Genomic DNA, 17,567 nt, shown 5'->3' with positions numbered 1-17,567 from the left:
CTGAGCTAAGCTATCGTTTCTCGTTCAGCCAGTCATCATTCAACCCTCACGGCAGCCTTGTGTTGGAGTTACTCTCATGATCCCCGTTCTTCAGATAAGAAAAGTTAAAAGACTTCAGGCAGTCCAGTACTTCACCCAAGGTCACAGCATAATGACTGATGGACCCAGGACTGCGTGTAGCTCCCTGCTAGTCTGCAGAGAAGGGCATGGGGACTGTGTGATTGAACCTCGTAGACCAGACCCTGCCTTAGGTGACCCTCCATCAGGAAAAGAAGGGGAACCCGGAGCAGGGTGCAGGGGACCCCGCCCTGGACTGGAGACGCCGAGTGGCACTTAAGGCTTTGTCATCCTCAAACCCCCTCCTTCACACTCAGCGCTGTAGACGTAGAGACAAAGAGCCCAGGCTTGTCTATCATAGTCACTTTCTGAGGCTTTACAGTTTTGTAGTTGGGTTTTATTCATCTCAGAGGTTTACCGTGGAGTGCCAGCAAATGCTGTGGGCCAAGAGATGCTCGTGGCAAGCACTTAAAACCCAGTTTGCTTTTTAGGGAGATTTATTACAGTTATTTGTGGTCCTCGAGACTCCCTGATCCGTCTGGTGGCTTTTCCGTACGGTCAGTAGGGACTTTGAGCAGCCAGCTGGCTGAGAGCATGTTAGTGAGGGCACAGCTGTGAACACCATTGGGCATTGTTTCTTTTTTTTTTTTTAATGATTTTTTATTATATCATGTTAGTCACCATACAGTACATCCCCGGTTTCTGATGTAAGGCTCGATGATTCATTAGTTGCGTATAACACCCAGTGCACCATGCAATATGTGCCCTCCTTACTACCCATCACCGGTCTATCCCATTCCCCCACCCCCTCCCCTCTGAGGCCCTCAGTTTGTTTCTCATAGTCCATAGTCTCTCATGTTTCATTCCATTGGGTATTGTTTCTGGAGTGGGTTTGAAGGGATGCTCGCCCAGCATCTTCCAGCAGCTTCCAGCACTAGGAGAAGGTTTAGCCAAATTTGGTAAGGGTTTAATTTCTGTTACCTAAAAATGAGATTCCTTTAATAAAAGGAGGAAGGCTATTTTATCTGCCCACTCTGTGCCCGGTGCCATGCTGGGCACAAGAAATGAAGAATGTGCAAAGGCAACACGACCTCTGTTTTTATGAGGCTTGTCATCTAGACTGGGCATTCTCGACCTGAGCACTACTGATATCCCTTTGTTTGGGAGGCCGTCCTAGGTACTGTGGGATGCTTAGCAGCACCCTGGCCCTCTGCCTGCTGAATGCCAGTAGCACCCCCCACCTCCAGTTGCAACCACCAAAAATGTATCTCGGCATTGACAAAGGTCCTGGGGCATGCAGGGGAGGGTGGACGAAATCACCCTCGATTGAGAACCACTGGTCCAGAGGGAACGCAGACAGTAAGTAAGCAGAGAACAGGGCAAGTGGGAGTCATGCTCTGAGCGGTGGGCGCACAGTTACCAGAAAGCAGTTGACAGAGGAATCAGACGGGCTGGTCAGGAACTGAAACGAATATCAACTCTCTCAAGTCATTCTTCAGTCACCACGGTGTTTTGTCTCCGGGATGTAGACATGCACAATGGCATGCCAAGAGAGTGTTCACTTCTTTTTTATTTCAGCCTCAGAATGGCCTTGCCAGCTCAGCCGTCCCGGCCACGGAAAAGCCAGGGAAAGTGGACGTGGCTGAGGCTTTAGATCTCAGTGAAAAGCTGGTATGTACCTACAGCACCGTCCCCTCCTGTCCCAAGCTGGGACCCCCACACTCAGCGTTAGCCACCGGAGAGAATAACTAACATCAGGCTCGCACACGTATTTCGTTGTAATAATAGCTCCGCAAGACCCATCTGCTCTCCCAGCACGGGTCGGACATTGCAGGGTCCAATTCCTTGCACATCTCTGTAGTTAGAATGAATGTTTATGTCTGTTGTCACTTTTCCTCCTGGTTCTCAAAAAGGCACAGCGTAAAGGGATGTGGAGTAAATGAAGGTCCTACTGAAAGCCCAGCGGCCCTCGCTTCCAAGCTTGGCTGTGTTCTCTGCAATTGTAGAAAACGAACGACCCAGAATTAGGTGTTGGCTTCCTTGAAGCAGCCACCAGCAGCCTTGGGCCAGGCCTCTTACCGCCAAACGCTTGCCTTGTAGTACATGGACATGAGCAAAACGCTCGGGAGTCTGATGAACATCAAGGACATGTCCGGGCACATATCCATGAAGTACCTCTCCGCAAAAGAGAGAGAGCGAGTCAACCGGCTCCGACAGAGGGACCTCGATCTGGTGTTCGATAAGATCACCCAACTCAAGAACCGGCTGGAGAGAAAAGAGGAGCTTTTGCGAGGATACGAAAAAGACATAGAACAGCTCAGGTACTGGGGGTGACCCCACAGAGAAGGCCAGGTGTCCGTTCTCGCGGCTGAACCTCGGAGCAGCAGGAGACCCAGGTCCAGAGCAGGCAGAGACCTTGGTGGGAGGGGAGCATCTGCAGGGGGGTGGGGAGGCGATGACTGGGGCCCAGCAGAGGCGAGTCTGTCCATGAGAAAGCAGCGGCCCAGGTGCTCAGTGTTCGTTCTGTGTCTCTCTCCACGAACAAGCTGCACCTTGTGTGACTTTTGACTTTGGGCTCACCATATGGACTTTCCATAGCTATTCCAGTGGCCACAGTCCCCCTACACCCTCCCTGGGAAATGGGGGGGGCTGGAAGCATACCCCCCTGCTACACGTAGGTACCCGATGAGCTGTTTATTCTGCCCTCTACGCCCCAAATCTGCCGGCCATGAAGCCACTAAGTTATAGCCGCAGCCGGAAGTATTCTGAGACACTCGCAGGTTGGGGACACAGATGAGAAAGAGGAGGGGAAAAGAGCCTGTGTCCCTCCGTGCGCTCAGGCAGAGTAAAGTGTCCACGCAGACGTACCAGTCGCAGATGGCAAAGCTGGAGGACGACATCTACAAGGAGGCGGAGGAGAAGGCTCTGCTGAAGGAGGCTCTGGGCCGCATGGAGCAGCAGCTGCAGCAGGAGAAGAGGATCAACAGGGCCATCCGGCAGCAGAAGGTGAGGGGTCCTTGCCTGGGGCGGAGCCTCGGAGGCTGCGGCCCCTTGGCTCGCTTTAGAAACGGCGGAGCGAGGGCCCGGGGCAGCACAGAACGCATTTACTGCTGCAAAGGGAGGCGGCCGAATGGCTTTAGCGTCAGACACACCTAGCTTCAGACCCTAGCTCTGCCACTTACGGAGTCACCCCAGGCGGATGCCTGAACCTCTCTGAAACTCATCATTGAGCTCATCGGTATTGTTGTAAATCGTGGCTATTGTTTGTATCTTTATTGTTCTTCCAGGTGGTAGGGATACACAGATGAACAAGCAGTCTGTGGATAAAGATTTGGGTTCAGTATTCTGAGTGCTTGGAACATAGGTGACGTCCAATAAATATTTGATGGATGGATGGATGGGTGCATGGATGGATAGATTTTCAGGCGGATGGATGGATGGTTGGGGATAGATGGTTGGATGTCTTTGAAGACCATATCCTTTAGTGCAGAACAGATGAAGACCATATCCTTTAGTGCAGAACAGACAGGTGAAGAGCTGACTTCAGGCTGATGGAAGGATTTAAAGTCTATGTCTAACGCGTGTCAGGCTGTGTCATCCAGAGGCAGGCCCTCAGCCAGCCCAGAGCATTCCAGGAGTGCTTTCCAGGTGATCACACCTACAGTGAGTTGCAAAGGAGAGTCGGAGTGTGTCCACCAGACGCACGGGCGAGTGTGCACTCCAGGCTCTGGGAACCCCAGAGGAAGGGCAGGAGGAGGAGAGAGCTGCCTCCTGGCATGAACTTGGTGATAGCATTGCCGTGAGAAACCAAGATTCACGACTCAGGCTGGTGATCCAGCCAAAAGCCACCTCCTCCCCTCACCTTGTTATCTCCTTTGTCACATGGCAGAGGAGTCGGTCCTGGGTTCACATCCCCCCCACTTCCTAACTGTGTGGCCTCGTGCAAATCCAGTCCCCTCTCTGGGCCTTGCTTCCTCACCGGTAAATAGGAGCTGGCCGCACCTGCCCTGCAGGATTCTTGGGAAGACTGCCTACAAGGCAGGTACCCTCCCTGTCTGAGCTCTCACAGTGTGAACTCATGGGCCATGGGGTTTCAGAAGATGAAGGACACTTGTGCTGCCTCTAAAGCATTAGCCCAGGGCCTGGCACTTGGCAGGTGGACGCTGCTCTCCACCATGTGGCCAGAAGCCTACACATGTGGCTCGGGCTAGACCCAGTAGCGTTGTGGCTGACAGCTGGGCACGTGTGACCAGCATCCAGACAAGCGCTTCGGAAGCTCCCAGCAGACCTGGGCCGGCCCCGTGGTCGGCAGAGGGGCTCTCTTGTCTTCTCTGCAGGTTACACCCATGAGCCCTCACTCCCGCATTCATTTCCAAACCAGACTCTCCCTCGTTCTTAACTCATGCCGGAGGTAGAGCACGTCTCAAGACTAAGGTCGGGCAAACAAGGAAAATTACACAACTTGGTCATGGTCTCGTGACCATCTGGAGGCTCCGGGCTCCCCCCAGGCTTTGCAGCCCTGATCCGGGTTCCTAATGCCTTGGTAGCCCGGCTTGGCTGCTATGATGACCCCCACCCCCTTTATAGATGAGGCAGCTGAGCCTCAAAAAGTTAAGAGACTTGCTTAAGTTCACACCATAGCTGGTAAGCGGAGTCTAGACCTGGCCCCGGCCCTCTGACCCTAGCTCCTGTGTTCTATGCTGGCCTCTCCCCATTCTTGTCCTTGTAAATGTTAGTTTTCCTGACTCAGGGCTGTATACGTGTGCACGCATGCTTGCATGGGTGCAAATGTATAGAAGGGTGTACACGTATGCACTGTATGTGTGTTTCTGTGTGTGCATTTATATGTGTGTTTGCATGTGTGTGTGTGTGTGTGTGTGTGTGTGTGTTGCCTGCATAAGCTCTAAGGAGGCCAAGCCATAGAAGGCTATAAAGGGCGCCCTCCTCCCCAACCAGGAGGTGCTGGTCAGATCAGTTCCTTGCAGGAACCTGCGCTCCTCCATCCTGCAAACCTTCCAGACAATAGGCTCCCGGCTCGTAGCCCTAGAAATGAGAGCAGCCACCTGCTCGGAGGGAGCCTCCGATGCGGGGTCTCTAGCGCCCATGGCTCTGAATTAGACATCACAGGCTTCCGGCGAAGGACAATTTCCTTTCACACCACGCAAAGTCAGGGAGAGCTGGGCCAGGGACAGAGCTCTGACTTTTCCTTTGATGCGCCCCCTGGCGAGCTCACCCCTCCCTCAGGTGCCCCCCCGCCCCAGGATTTGGCAGGCCAGCCCCCAAAGCTGAAACACCAGACCACGGAATGGGACAGCAAAGGGCCCAAAAAAGGCCATTGTCCTGTGCTGGCTAAAAATCTAAGAAAACCTGAGGATTTGCATTATCAGGCTTCCCATGCATTATTCATGTGCTGCCTCATTCATACACAATGCAAGGGCCGTGCCAGCCTGTTGGGCACGAGACACCCTTCTGTGCAGGAAGATCTAAAATGGCCAAGTTGAACCTGCGTCTGTGTCCCCAGAAGAGCAGAAGCTGGGAGCGTTCAGATTCCAGGAATTCACAGTTTAGGGAAAGATGAAAACCACAGCCACAATCACGGCAGTGCGGATGGCATTGTTTAACGAGCACTTCCCGAGTGGCAGGCCCCTGCTCCACACTGCACGCGCTTCAACTCTCCCATCAACCCTGCAAGGACTGCTGGCGCCCGGCCCACCATTCAGACAGGCTGACAGAGGGCAGCGTCACCTGGCCGCCCAGCAGCAGAGACGGGGCTACCCCCCGCCCCAGGCCTGCTGCCCTCCCCAGCTCCAGTCCACTTCTCCACACCTGTTGCTCTCTGCCCCTCCCTTTCTAGGAGCCCCCCCACCCCACCCCGCCACCGCCCCGATCCTCCACTCACCATCATTCCTGGGGTTTTCATTCCAAGGCTTGGGTTTGCATGTAAGGTGTGTTACTAATACGTTGTCAGAAAGTCCTGTTTGTCAGGAAATAAAAACCCGTAAATTTTAAAGTGTTGCGGGATCCTAAAGGGAACTTGTATACATCTGTCTTGGCCTTGGTTCCTTCCAAGGAATATATTCGTTCTTTAAATGGAAGCTCAAGGAAAATAGAATTCCTTTTTGTTTTAAGTTTTACGCCTTATATTTCCACAAGGAGCCTTAATGTTTTCAGTCTCATGTATAAAATTTCATTCATAGAGAAGGAGCCGTTGACCCACTAGTTAATGAAATTACTCCCCTCGAGCTTCAGAACCAGTACCCTCCTCAAGAACAAAACAAAACAAAAATACGGTTTTTAAAGTAAGATGTAGTTTTCAGTTTGAATGTTTGAACTGCTCTTCACCAAGCAGGGCTTTCTGGAATCATACTTCCACGCTCATGCCTTTGGTGGGAACAATGAGACTTGATACAGAATGCGGGGGAAACCTAGGTGCGGGGCCTTCACGGAGCACCTGCGGTCATCAGCTCTGAACTCGGGAATGCCCGGGGCTGGAGCTCCCTCCATGCGACAGAGGGACAATGACAGTGGCCCAGGCTGGGCTCAGTCTCTGCGACTCTCAGAGTTCAGAGGCGGCCTCTGCAGTCAAACAGAGGGTCGAAGCCCCACCTCCGGCCCCAGTGACCCTGAACAAGGGGCTCATGCCTCGTACCCCCGAGGCCTCGACAACCACCACCAAAAATGGTAACAACGGGACCGGGAGGGTTAAATGACCCAATGCCGACAGTGCCGGGGCTTAGCACGCACGGTTACTGTGGGGGAGAGAAAGGACGACTTTCGGACGGGCGGGGCGAGGCCTGCTTTTCTCTCAAGAGAGCTCCCTGCCCGGGACACAGGCGGCAACCCCCAGGACGCTTTCCCGGAGCCAGCAGCGCCTCTGTGAATACAGCCAGGGCGACGGCCAAGAAGAGCTCAGATACTTTTTGTGAATGGGTTAAAGCTGCAGTTTTCAATAGGAAATTTTTACACGCACAGAAGTGGCCATTTGGAAGCACGCACTCCCCTTCCTGGCCCTTTCTTTGGGCTTCAAGTGTGAGAAAGGCTCGAGTCTGGCTGGGGAAGCCCCTCGGTTCGCCTGCCAATCAAACCTCCAGCCAATCAAATCCTGGCCAGGGGGCGTGGCCACAGCGTTGCCGGGCGGTGTCGGCGGGGCCGGACCTTCCCCGTGCTGAATTAGCTCAGACCCCTCATCTGGAAATGAGAGCGAAGGCGGCACCCCCTCCATGCGTTCACTTCGAGGGGAGAAGTGATGCAAGATCGTTAGCACACAGAACTACCCGATACGAGCACCTATACAGCATAGATAGCATCACTAGCTTATTTAAATCACGGTTTTCCAAAATTTTCGTGGGCCCGAGCATTCTCGAGATCCAGGTTTCCTCAGTGCCACCTGCGTGATTTTGACCAAGGACTAGACGTCGGCGGATGGTGTGTAGGATGGGAGCGGATGGGCAGCGGTGCGGGCGGTACCTTTGGCCCAGGCAAGGGTGAGAAACTGAAACGTGCTTAGGGTGGTCCAGCGGGGGGGGCGGGGGGGGGGTGTAGGAGATGAAGGCCCTCCCCGCCCTTCATCCCCTGCCCACGGATTCCAGTGAGCCCCAGTGTCTCCCAGAGACCTCGGACGTGTGTCCCAGAATGGAACAGGACAGGACACACTGAACGCTCTCTCGCTCACCTGCTGTTTTCACTCAGGAACGTTTAGAGGATCACGAACAGAGAAATGCAAAAGAATCAGCACCTTGCAACTGTTCCTTCAAAGAGAAAGAGAGGCAGGTACGGAGAGGTGTTCTGATCTCGAAGCGAGACACAGGGTAGATACAATACGGTCAAAGGGTAGAACCTGGTGGGGTGTACGTGCCAGCGTGCACGGGGCCAGGAACATCCACACACCTCCACCCCCTCCCGTTCCCCCGCCCCAGCCCTGCCCCTGCCTTGCCTGCAGTCTGAGCAAATGAACCTAAGAGGCAGGCAAGCATCCAACTCACTCTCTGGAGGTAAGGCTCCGGGGACGGGCAAGCGTGGTTCTGGCTGAGCGGCCCGCCTCGGCACTAAGTGATCTGGGGACTTGGAGACCGGTCATGAGAAAAGAAGAGAGGAGTGGGGAGTCCCAGGAACCCCCGCCCTAAGGGTGAAATAAGTGCGTGAAAGAAGGGGAGGAAAGTGGGCACAAAATGGAGCCAGGAGTGAGGAGGAAGGTGCCAACTCTAGCGACCTTCTTACCCGCCAAGGGGGAGCCGCCCTTGACTGGGCTTTCCGGCAGCCAGGGGGCTCTGGGAAACCCAGAGCTCACAGTGTCCATGAGATACAATGGATGCAATGCTCCGAAGTGTTCTTAGAATAAGGACAGTACTGGACTTCCCCCAGAGAGGACACTGTGTGATTTAATGAACAAAATCCCCGAGAAGAACAGCGTAGTGTTGGCTGGGCCATGTCTGAGGACAGCTCTTCAGACACACTGATGTCATTACAGCTCAGCGAATTCAGGAAAGTTAGGAAAACCAGGTGTGCAGGATCTGCCCTTCAGTGTTCAGCTGTCCACTGATTGGATTTAATCCAAGGAAGATATTTTGGAGCAATGCTCAAACTGGGGTTCCCTGGAGCCCTTGGGTGCCGTGGAACAGTGTGACTCTCAACATCCCCACCCCGCATCACACACACACACACACACACACACACACACACACACACAGACCTTGTTTCCCCCAGAGAAGTTCTCCTTTATCTGTTTCATATGCCAAGTCCCTCATGGGATTTTTTGTTAAAGCATTGTGCTGGGGGGAGAAAAAAAGGAAGGGAGGTTGCTGATTTAAAAAACTACTGCTTTACAATTATCTGGGAATTTGTCTTCTAAGCTTAGCTCCTCTCAACGGAGCCTGTGATAAATGCTGAGTGACTGCAGGCTTTCTCCGTGAAAAATGCCCAGAGGGCAACTCAGTTCAAGAAGACCCCTCAGCCATCTTAGACAGTTGCTTTAAGGGCAAGTTGGCACCCTTGTGCAGGAAGGGAAGAGACTCACAAGTACCCATGCCCTCTCCAAAGATGGCGAGCTGGGGCCTCCCTGCTCACTTCCGCCATGACTTTTGTGACGCCCCAATAGAGTTGCCAGATCTCAGGGCAAGCAAAACAAAACAGGATGCCCAGTTAAATTTGAATTTCAGATAAACAACAAATAGTTATTTAGTATAAGTATGTCCCAAATATTGCATGGGACATACTTATACTAAAAAAATTTATTTCTTTCCACTCTGGAAGTCAAATTTAATGGGGCATCCTATATGTCATCTGGCAACCCCACCACCAACTATTTACTGAGCACCAACTAGAAGCCAAGGAGGCAGGCTCTGAAGCAGATGTCACAAAACGGCATTTCATTTGGCTCATGGGTTTTCTTTTGAGGGGAGCGCGGGGGGATTCCTTTTTGAAGTAACATTTCCAAATAGGGCACCTTCACAAAATACTCTGGATTTCCAGCTTCTCTGTGCAGCTTGGACGATCTGGGGCTTCTAGCCCCACAGTCCCACAGCCACGATCTTCCAGGCCCCTTAGAAAGGCACTGGGCTTGTGGGTTTGCCACCTTCCCCACCCAGGTGACTCCACCCACTGTTTCTACTTCCCCAGCCCCTGCAGGCATCTGGCTGGCGCCTCCCGCGGATGCTCAGGACTCTGAGAGGCGCCCCCCTTCCCACACCCCTGCACTGTCACCCGCTGCGGTGTCAGTCTGTGAGGGAGGCCCCGTGTGCCCAGCGCCTAGGACGCGCTCTTTTTTCCACAAACAGTCCCGAAGTGCAAGGTCTTGAGACCAGGGTCAGCAACAGTCATCAAAGCCCGGGGGAAGGGCAAGCGCCGGATCTGCAGCGACGCTGGCCCCCAAGCAGGGGCCCACAGTCCCTGACGGTGAGGGCAGCCACTGCGGCTTCCTCATGCCCGGGCCCTCGGAATGCTGGGTAGAAACCCACGTCTTCAGCCTCTTCCGCTGATCCGGGAGGCTCTGCTTCCACCCAAAGCTGATTTGCCCCCAAGAGGACTGCAATGATCCTCCAGGGGCCCTTGCTTGACAAGGCTCCTCCTCTCAGATTCCTCTGGAATCCGGAGCAGAGATCCCTAAGGAGCTCAGCAGGACAGTGGAGCAGGGCCTGAAAGCCAGGCCCCCTGCTGCAAATGCACACCCTCACCGCCCCCCCAGCCGTAGGAAGGCCCAACATTTCATCCAAATGGGTGACATCTGAAAGTGGAGGGAAAAAACACTTTCCTCTGATGCAAAAGGGAAAGAAGAACATCAGCTAAACGTTGTCAATGTTCTTTCTGCATTCAAGAGACGGACGTTCGTAGAGACGGTGAAGAGCAAGATGCGGAATTCAAGTTCCCAGGTGAGCTAGGAGAAAGAAAACAGTAGGACGTCAGCAGGAAACCAGGCTGACAATAATACCCCGTCTGTTACGTCCTGAGCAATTAGTATGAACCAGGCACAGAGCTCCGCACTCGGCAGGCATTACTTCTCATTCAATCTTCAGGACAACACTAGGGGTACGTATCGTGTGACTCCTCCAGTAGCAGAGGAGATGTCTGAAGCTCAGAGACTTTACGTTATTTGCCCAGAGCCACACAGCTAAATAAGAGAGCTGGCACTCATTGCAGATCTGGACACCCAGGTGAGCCCCGCCTCCCCTCCTTTAGGTAATCAGCCTCCGGATACAAAACCTCGTACATTAAGGGGGACTTTCGTCTTGAGTTGCAAGGAAGCATCCTCTAGAACACTCTTTTTTTAAGAGTTGGGAATCATGTTGAAACACTGCCATTCACAATTCAGCCCTGGAACCTCCCACACTTTCCCACTTTGCAGAAGGTAGAGGTGAGCTCTCAGGAAGCTTGAAAGCTAAACACGTGGGGTGAAACAAGAAACCGGAGCCAAATTCGGGTTTGATAAAAGGCCACGATCATTCTGAGACAACAAAATGATCATTTTAAAAAAAACGAAGATATTCTAGGTAAGGGACATGTTGGGAAAATAGAAGCCTCTTCTCAACCAACACCCTTTTCTAATTCTGGAAGGCGGTTACTACCCAGAGCAGGGCGTGGAGAGGAGAGAGTGTCCCGAGGGCTCCCCCGCTCTGAGGCCCTCTGCGGCCTGCCAAGTGGGAATGACCGGGAGCTTTGTTGCTCATTCACGCATCTACAGGGTGGAGCCAGGAGTAGGCAGGAACCGCCCTGAGGGGAGGTCTTGTCCAAGGACCACCTGGGGATGCGGGATGACAGAGGCTCTCCAGGCTGGGCCCTAGATGTTAGAGGCACCTTGTGCTTCTCTGAGCTGTGGCGCTCCCTGGAATTTCAGGCCACCTCTGGGCATCACACAGTGTGGCAGGTGCTGCTCGGCTAAGAGCAAAGCATGAGCTTGCCACCTCCCAGCGCTCCGGCCTGAGCTCAGAGGTTTGGTGTCTAGGATCTCCACCATCCTTACGGGGTGCGGCTTGGGCATCCCCTTTCTCCACAGTGTGCCTTGAGTCCTTGAAGGAAGGAGTGGCCATGAGCCCCTTGAAAAAGACAGGACATGTAAAATCTGCTTTTCGCTCTCAGCCGCTCATAAAAAGAGTCTCCATCCCTAGTCCTCAGAAATGGATTTGGGGGTTAAGCCTCCTTCCTCTTTGAGGGCCTATGGGTTTTTGTTTTCTGTCCTTCCTAATGCCATTCAGTGATCGTGTATTGATTTCCATTGCAGCGAAAAGGCATTTATAGTTGTTTGGGAGTTATATGCTTAAGAGGACGGCTTCTAGCTAACGAGTATTTATGGATGACCTGGTCTAGGCCACAGGCCACCCTCAGCAGTGGGGATGTGGGAGGGACAAAAAAGTACTGTCCCAGCTCTCATTCATTCCAGGAACATTCACTGAGAGCCTACAACATGGCAGGTACTGGCCAGGCGTTGGGGTTCGATCAGGAGTTCTCAGTGGGGGCAGGATCACCCCTGAGAGGACGAAAATTATTTTTGTGATGTGTGAAGCTCCCACATATCTGTCAATTTCATGGGGGCGGGAGCAGCTAGGAAATGGGCGTCTGAGGGACTCCTTAGTGCGGGACAATAATGAGAGCAAGGGGGGCGAGGCGGGCTTAAGTCAAAGAGGAGACACACGGAATCCCCTGCCTTGCTAGCTTCCATTCTTGGGCAATTTTTTTTTTTCCAGTAGATACAGTAATGGTTCAATAATTACCTTGGTTTGGGAACGAAGGTCAGTTGCTGAGTTCAAGAGCAGATTTCACGGGGACTCCCTCAGTCCAACGGCCAGGAGAAGCTTCCCCAAGAGGAGAGGCTTAAATAGAGTGCTGAGGCTGGGGGGGCGGGGGGACGGAAGGGGCCTTTCCAGAGCTTGCCGTCCCCTCAAACAGCCACTGCACTGTGTCCTGAGTTTCTTTCCATCTGCGTGTCACCATGTAATGGCCTAGCTTCTATCCCTGACCTTTCTTTTCTTTTTTTTTTTAGATTTTATTTATTTATTTGAGAGAGAGAAAGTGAGCAAGAGAGAGAGCAAGGGGGGGGCAGAGGGAGAGGGAGAAGCAGACTCCCTCCTGAGCAGGGATCTGGAAGCAGGACTCGATCCCAGGCCCCTGGGATCACGACCTGAGCCAAAGGCAGACGCTCAACCGACTGAGCCACCCAGGCGCCCCTGTTCCCTCCCTTTCATTCCAAGGGTGAGGCGTGTGGTTCCCAGACATAAGCCTAAGGCATGGCTCTCACCTGTGGTCCCCGTTCAGGGAGGGTGTCGCAGCATTTCCCAGCCCTTCCCCCTCCCCCACTTACCGCCAGTCCTCCTCTTCCAGGTCATCCTTCCGCCCTCTGCTACTCCCCAACCTTGTCTCTCCAAAAGTGGAGTAAAGCTTGCTTGCTCCGGGGGGCTTCCCACCCCAAGCTCCCGGCAGACCTAGGGGCTGAGGATGCTGGGACCGGGCACTCTATTTCTAGCCAGCTCCCTGTCTCCAACTCTGACGGCCGGTGTCACACCGGGTCAGGTCCCTGGAATTTGGGAACTATCCACAGCGGCCAGCCATTTTATGGAAAATCAAATGAAAAGGGTATAAAGGGAAGGTGGTTTGGAGGAGGTTTTTTGACATTTGCTGTCTGTTTTCATTTTCACTGGGCATTCCCACCAAGATTTACTTTGTAGGCTCGCGTAGAGAAGTTAGCCCTTCTCACCCGGAAATGATTTTGGATGCAGTCTCGAAGCACATTCAAGGCCCCCGTCAGCCACTGGCACAGGCCTCGGGAGGTGATTTTTATACCTCCTGAGTAAAAAGAGCTCAAGAGATGATCCTAGCAGTCCCTTCCTTTAAAATCCACCCAGAGGGGCACCTGGGTGGCTCAATCAGTTAAGCGTCTGCCTTCTGCTCAGATCATGATCCCAGGGTCCTGGATTCGAGTCCCGCATCAGGCTCCTTGCTCAGTGGGGAGCCTGCTTCTCCCTCTGCCTGCCGCTCCCCCTGCTTGTGCGCGCTCTCTCTCTCTCTGACAAATAAAATCTTTAAAAAATAAATAAATGAAATGAAATCCATCCAGAATCTTCTCTCGGCCCCTGAGGAAGTCGGGATGGATATTCTGGTACCGATTTGACAGATGAGGAAACCGAGAGTCATGCAGTAAATGGCTGAGCTCAAATGTGACGACCCATCAGCCCTCTCCACCCCCCACCCCACCCCAGGGGTACGCGATCTTTTGTTGGGAGTCAAATGCTTGCAGGAAGTAGGGCTGGATTTGGAGCCTGTTGGAAAGAAACATGCAAGTTATGATCCCATTTACGGTGTGTACAGAAGTGTGTGAGAGGGAGATTCTTGTGTTGTAACTAAGGGAAATCTACTGAGAAACAAGGAGGGGTGCTTTTATACGGGGTACAGGAATCCGTGCATCATGAAAGCGAAGGGCTAAAAGAGGCTTCCGCCTCTAAAGAAAACTGGTAAGCCCCAGGTCCCAGGCACCGGCTCCCTGACACACACACACACACACACACACACACACACACACACTCGCGCCCCGTCTTCCTCCTCCGGGTCTCCCTATATCTACTCATCTCCTCTCTCTCCAGTTACCCCACTGCAAGAGATGACCTCACCATCCTGCCGTTTAAAGGACCGGCCCAGGGAGGGACTAACATCTCAGAGCCCATAACCCCAAATCCTGGGCGCGATCATCTGGAAAGCACAGCCCGTGCCAAGTATCCAATCAACTGTGACCAGGGACAGCGTCACACACGGGGCTGCCGGGAGGAGGGGCGGTGCTCAGAAAAGGCCTAGACGGAAGACACACGCAGCTCAGTAAGAGCTTTCCAGGGGAAAGAGACTCCGTCACAATGAATATGCCCATCGTACGAAGCTCCTACTTTCAAAAGCACAAAAATGTAAAAAGGGAAACACTTACTTGCGTATCTGGAAGTGTGTATGCCGCACCAGTCATAATGCTTACCTTTGGGTAGTGGGATAATTGTGGATCATTTTAGCTTCTTTCTATGCCTCTCTCTCTCTCCCTCCCTCCTCCTCTCTCTCTGTAATTATATATATATATATTTTTTTTTTTACAGCAAACATTTTATTTTGAGTAAAAAAGAAATCAGTTGAGTGGACCGTTTTGGGATCTTGCCACAATTATAGAGTTTGTGCATTTGTTTCTTCTTGCTCATTGAAGGTTGGAGCCCGAAAAGCCGCCCCAAAGATGGACCAGGAAAGGGAGACGTTGAAGAGAGACACGTCCAGCAAATCCAGCCAGAGCCTCCTGTTTTCTAAGCCTGGCGACAGGAACTAGAAGTGTCATCCCGTCGGGTCTTGCGTGATTCTCCGTGAGTCACGTGGGTGACTCAGAATTCTGTGTCAAAATACTAAGACGCTTTTATAGGACTTTAAAGGTCGTTACCCTAGTATGTTGCTTCCTAGACTGGTGTTTGCGCGATGCTGTATTAGGGAGCATGCAGGGATAGGGGTTCTTTTTTAAATTACTCACGGATGTGTACATCTTCAGGCATATGAAGAATGCAGGTCGGAAGCCCAGACTCCTAGGCCTGGTCAATACAATTATGCGCCACATCTGAGCGGTGGCGTGCCCACGTTTCCACCCCTACGGAGCGGCGAGAATCCCGCCACTGGCAAAGCCCAAGACATGTACTGGGGCCACAGGACAGAATGGCAACCTCGGGGCCGAGGCTGAGGCCACGGGAGAGCACATTTATATCTAAGTTTATTATAATAAATTTAGTATGCCTGGTCGTCTCATCGCTTCTGTAATAGTGACTGACATGTCTGTGGCACTCTGCGGTTTTCAAAATGCTTCTCACCTAATCCTCCCCCAAACCCTGGGAGGTAAATAGTACTCTGATGCCCATTTTACAGATGAAGACAATAAGGCCCAGAGAGGTTAACGTGCCTGTCTAGAATCATGCAGCTAGTAAATTCGGAAGCTGGTCTGGAACGCAGTTTCTGACTCCCATCCCATACTGCCCATTGAGCGGCACCAGGGTTCAGGCTCCAGCCTCCCGAGGACAGACCCGATCCCGGTCCCAGAGGAGCACGCACTGCCCAGGTGGGCACACCCCTTTATCATGGTGTTTGTAGAGACCCTCATTCTTCTTGCTCCCATGTTCTGCCCATCTGTCTGCTTGCTGCCTTTCTCGTGTGGCCGGAACCGCCGAACACAATGGGAGGAAGAGCCAGAAGGCATGAATATTGTTTCTTTTTTATTTTTAAAAAGCCACAATAAAAATATTTTGCAATTTTAAAACCAAATGGATTCTTTATACTGATGAAAACTAGAAGGAAATAGGAAAAGTTCTTGGTGGGATATTCCACTGAAGGTACATCTGACACAGGGTTAGGATCTAAAGTCAGTGAGAAAAGTGAGCTTCACCTGACCTTAAAAATACTCTTGAAAATCCCGGAAAATGTCCGTAAAGAACATCCTGGTATTACCGGTACTGTACCATATCCCCAAAGTCCGAAACCGCAAGTTTTTCTCCAGCACCAGAAAAGAGCACTTAGTCAGGCAGCCGTTCACGTAGCTGGCTCAGTTTGGTAGCCAAATCGTGTGGGAAAAGAGGTTTTTGCTGGTCGAACCTGTATGTTTGCATTTGCACGAGTCAAATACCCAGTGCCCGTGTGACCGCCCGTGTTTTACATCTTCCGAGAACATGTCAATTTTTATCCTATCAACGTTACAACCCATGATGGCAATTTCTTCTCTCCACTCCGCCAACTACATACATCATTTTGGGGGTGTCTCCTCAGACACGCCCCCTTTCCCTGAGAATGAGCCCCACCCCCTCCACCAATCACGTTTGCCCTACCTCACGCTGCTCTCTTGGCCGCACCTGATTGGCTGAGCGGTACATACCCCTCCCAAACCAGACCAATCAGCTTCCTTTTCTAACTCAGGCTGGGCTAATTAGCGTCTTTGCGCTTGGCATTTGAAAGTTGGCCACTGCGATGCCACCCAGGTCACTGGTGGTGCTGGAGCTGAGAGTCTTGATGCGGTTCTAGGGCTGGGGTGACCATTTCCCCACGTGTGCTCCGAGAAACAAAAGCTAGTCTTCAGAAAGAGAAGGGTGGGGTAGATACTCAGCAAGAAAGACAGGAGACCAGGACTCCCAGAAAGACAGTAAAGCAGACACTCCAAGCCCCTTATCATGACCTTCCTCTACTGTATGGGCTGGCGCCGGAACACCTTGATCGCCGGCCTCCCCTGCAGCTAGAGCTGGCCATGGTATTCAGTTCCGGCCAATGGCATGTGAGCCAAGGCCCTGGGGAGGGCTTACCTTCTGTAATAGAAAGCAAGCCTTGGGGCACCCGGGTGGCTCAGTCCATTAAGTGTCCAACTCTTGGTTTCAGCTCAGGTCATGATCTCAGAGTTCTGAGATCAGGCTCGGTGCTCAGCACAGAGTCTGCTTGGGATCCTTTCCCCCTCCCTCTCTTTCCCCTTGCTCCTCCCCCCACTCGCACTCTCAATCTCTCTCTCTCTCAAATAAATGAATTAATAAAATCTACAAGAAGAAGGAAGAGGAGGAGGAGAAGAAGGAGAAGAAAAAGAAGAAGAAGAGAGCAAGTCTTCACTAGGAGAAAGTATTTTGCTCTTTGTCCCTTTGCCGAGTCTCCTTATTCACGCCTGGAGCTCAGGCTTGGAGCTGAAGCAGACACCTTGGGGATCCCCAGGCACCAAGCAAGAGGCTGAAGGCCACCTCCAAGGACAAGGCAACTAAGGACAAGAAAGGCCTGGCGGGTGCCTGGCAGCATCCCTGAGCTCTGCACCATGCCTGGAAGGCCTCCCTCTGTACCTCTTGGTCTGTAAAACAAATCCCTGTTTAAGCCGCTGTCGCCAGGTGTCCTGTTTGTGCTATTAAAAAAAGCATTCAAAACTCAGTGATGAAAAATGACAAATATTTATCGTTTCTCATGATTCCGTGGGTCAAGCCATGATTCCATGGCACTCGTACTGGTCTAGGCTGGCTTGCCTGGGGCTGGATGGTTGGAGGTGGCCTCATTTCCATGCCCAG

At 52.5% G+C, this 17,567-nt stretch overlaps 1 protein-coding gene across 3 annotated transcripts in view; it reads left to right on the top strand.

Moving 5' to 3' along the window:
• FHAD1 (forkhead associated phosphopeptide binding domain 1) overlaps window positions 1–15,705 on the top strand; it is a 121,886-nt gene extending 106,181 nt beyond the window's left edge. For 2 of the 3 annotated variants that reach the window (XM_087858297.1, XM_087858298.1), the window contains exons 27-29: window positions 1,636–1,728; window positions 2,158–2,378; window positions 2,898–4,651. In XM_087858297.1, coding sequence (XP_087714423.1) covers window positions 1,636–1,728; window positions 2,158–2,378; window positions 2,898–3,213 — 630 coding nt within the window. In that variant the 3' untranslated portion in view covers window positions 3,214–4,651. Of the gene's footprint in view, window positions 1–1,635; window positions 1,729–2,157; window positions 2,379–2,897; window positions 4,652–7,746; window positions 7,828–10,367; window positions 10,422–14,716 lie in introns of those variants that run through there. The other variant, XM_045774711.2, reaches the window with a different exon arrangement.
• The last annotated feature ends 1,862 nt before the right edge of the window (window positions 15,706–17,567 follow it).

This window comes from Ursus americanus, chromosome 33 (assembly GCF_024610735.1).
Source record: "Ursus americanus isolate L20-20 chromosome 33, mUrsAme1.1.p, whole genome shotgun sequence".
NCBI classification, from domain to species: Eukaryota; Metazoa; Chordata; class Mammalia; order Carnivora; family Ursidae; genus Ursus; species Ursus americanus.
Note: the sequence above shows the minus strand (reverse complement) of the source record. Positions and strands in the feature narration are given on the sequence as shown.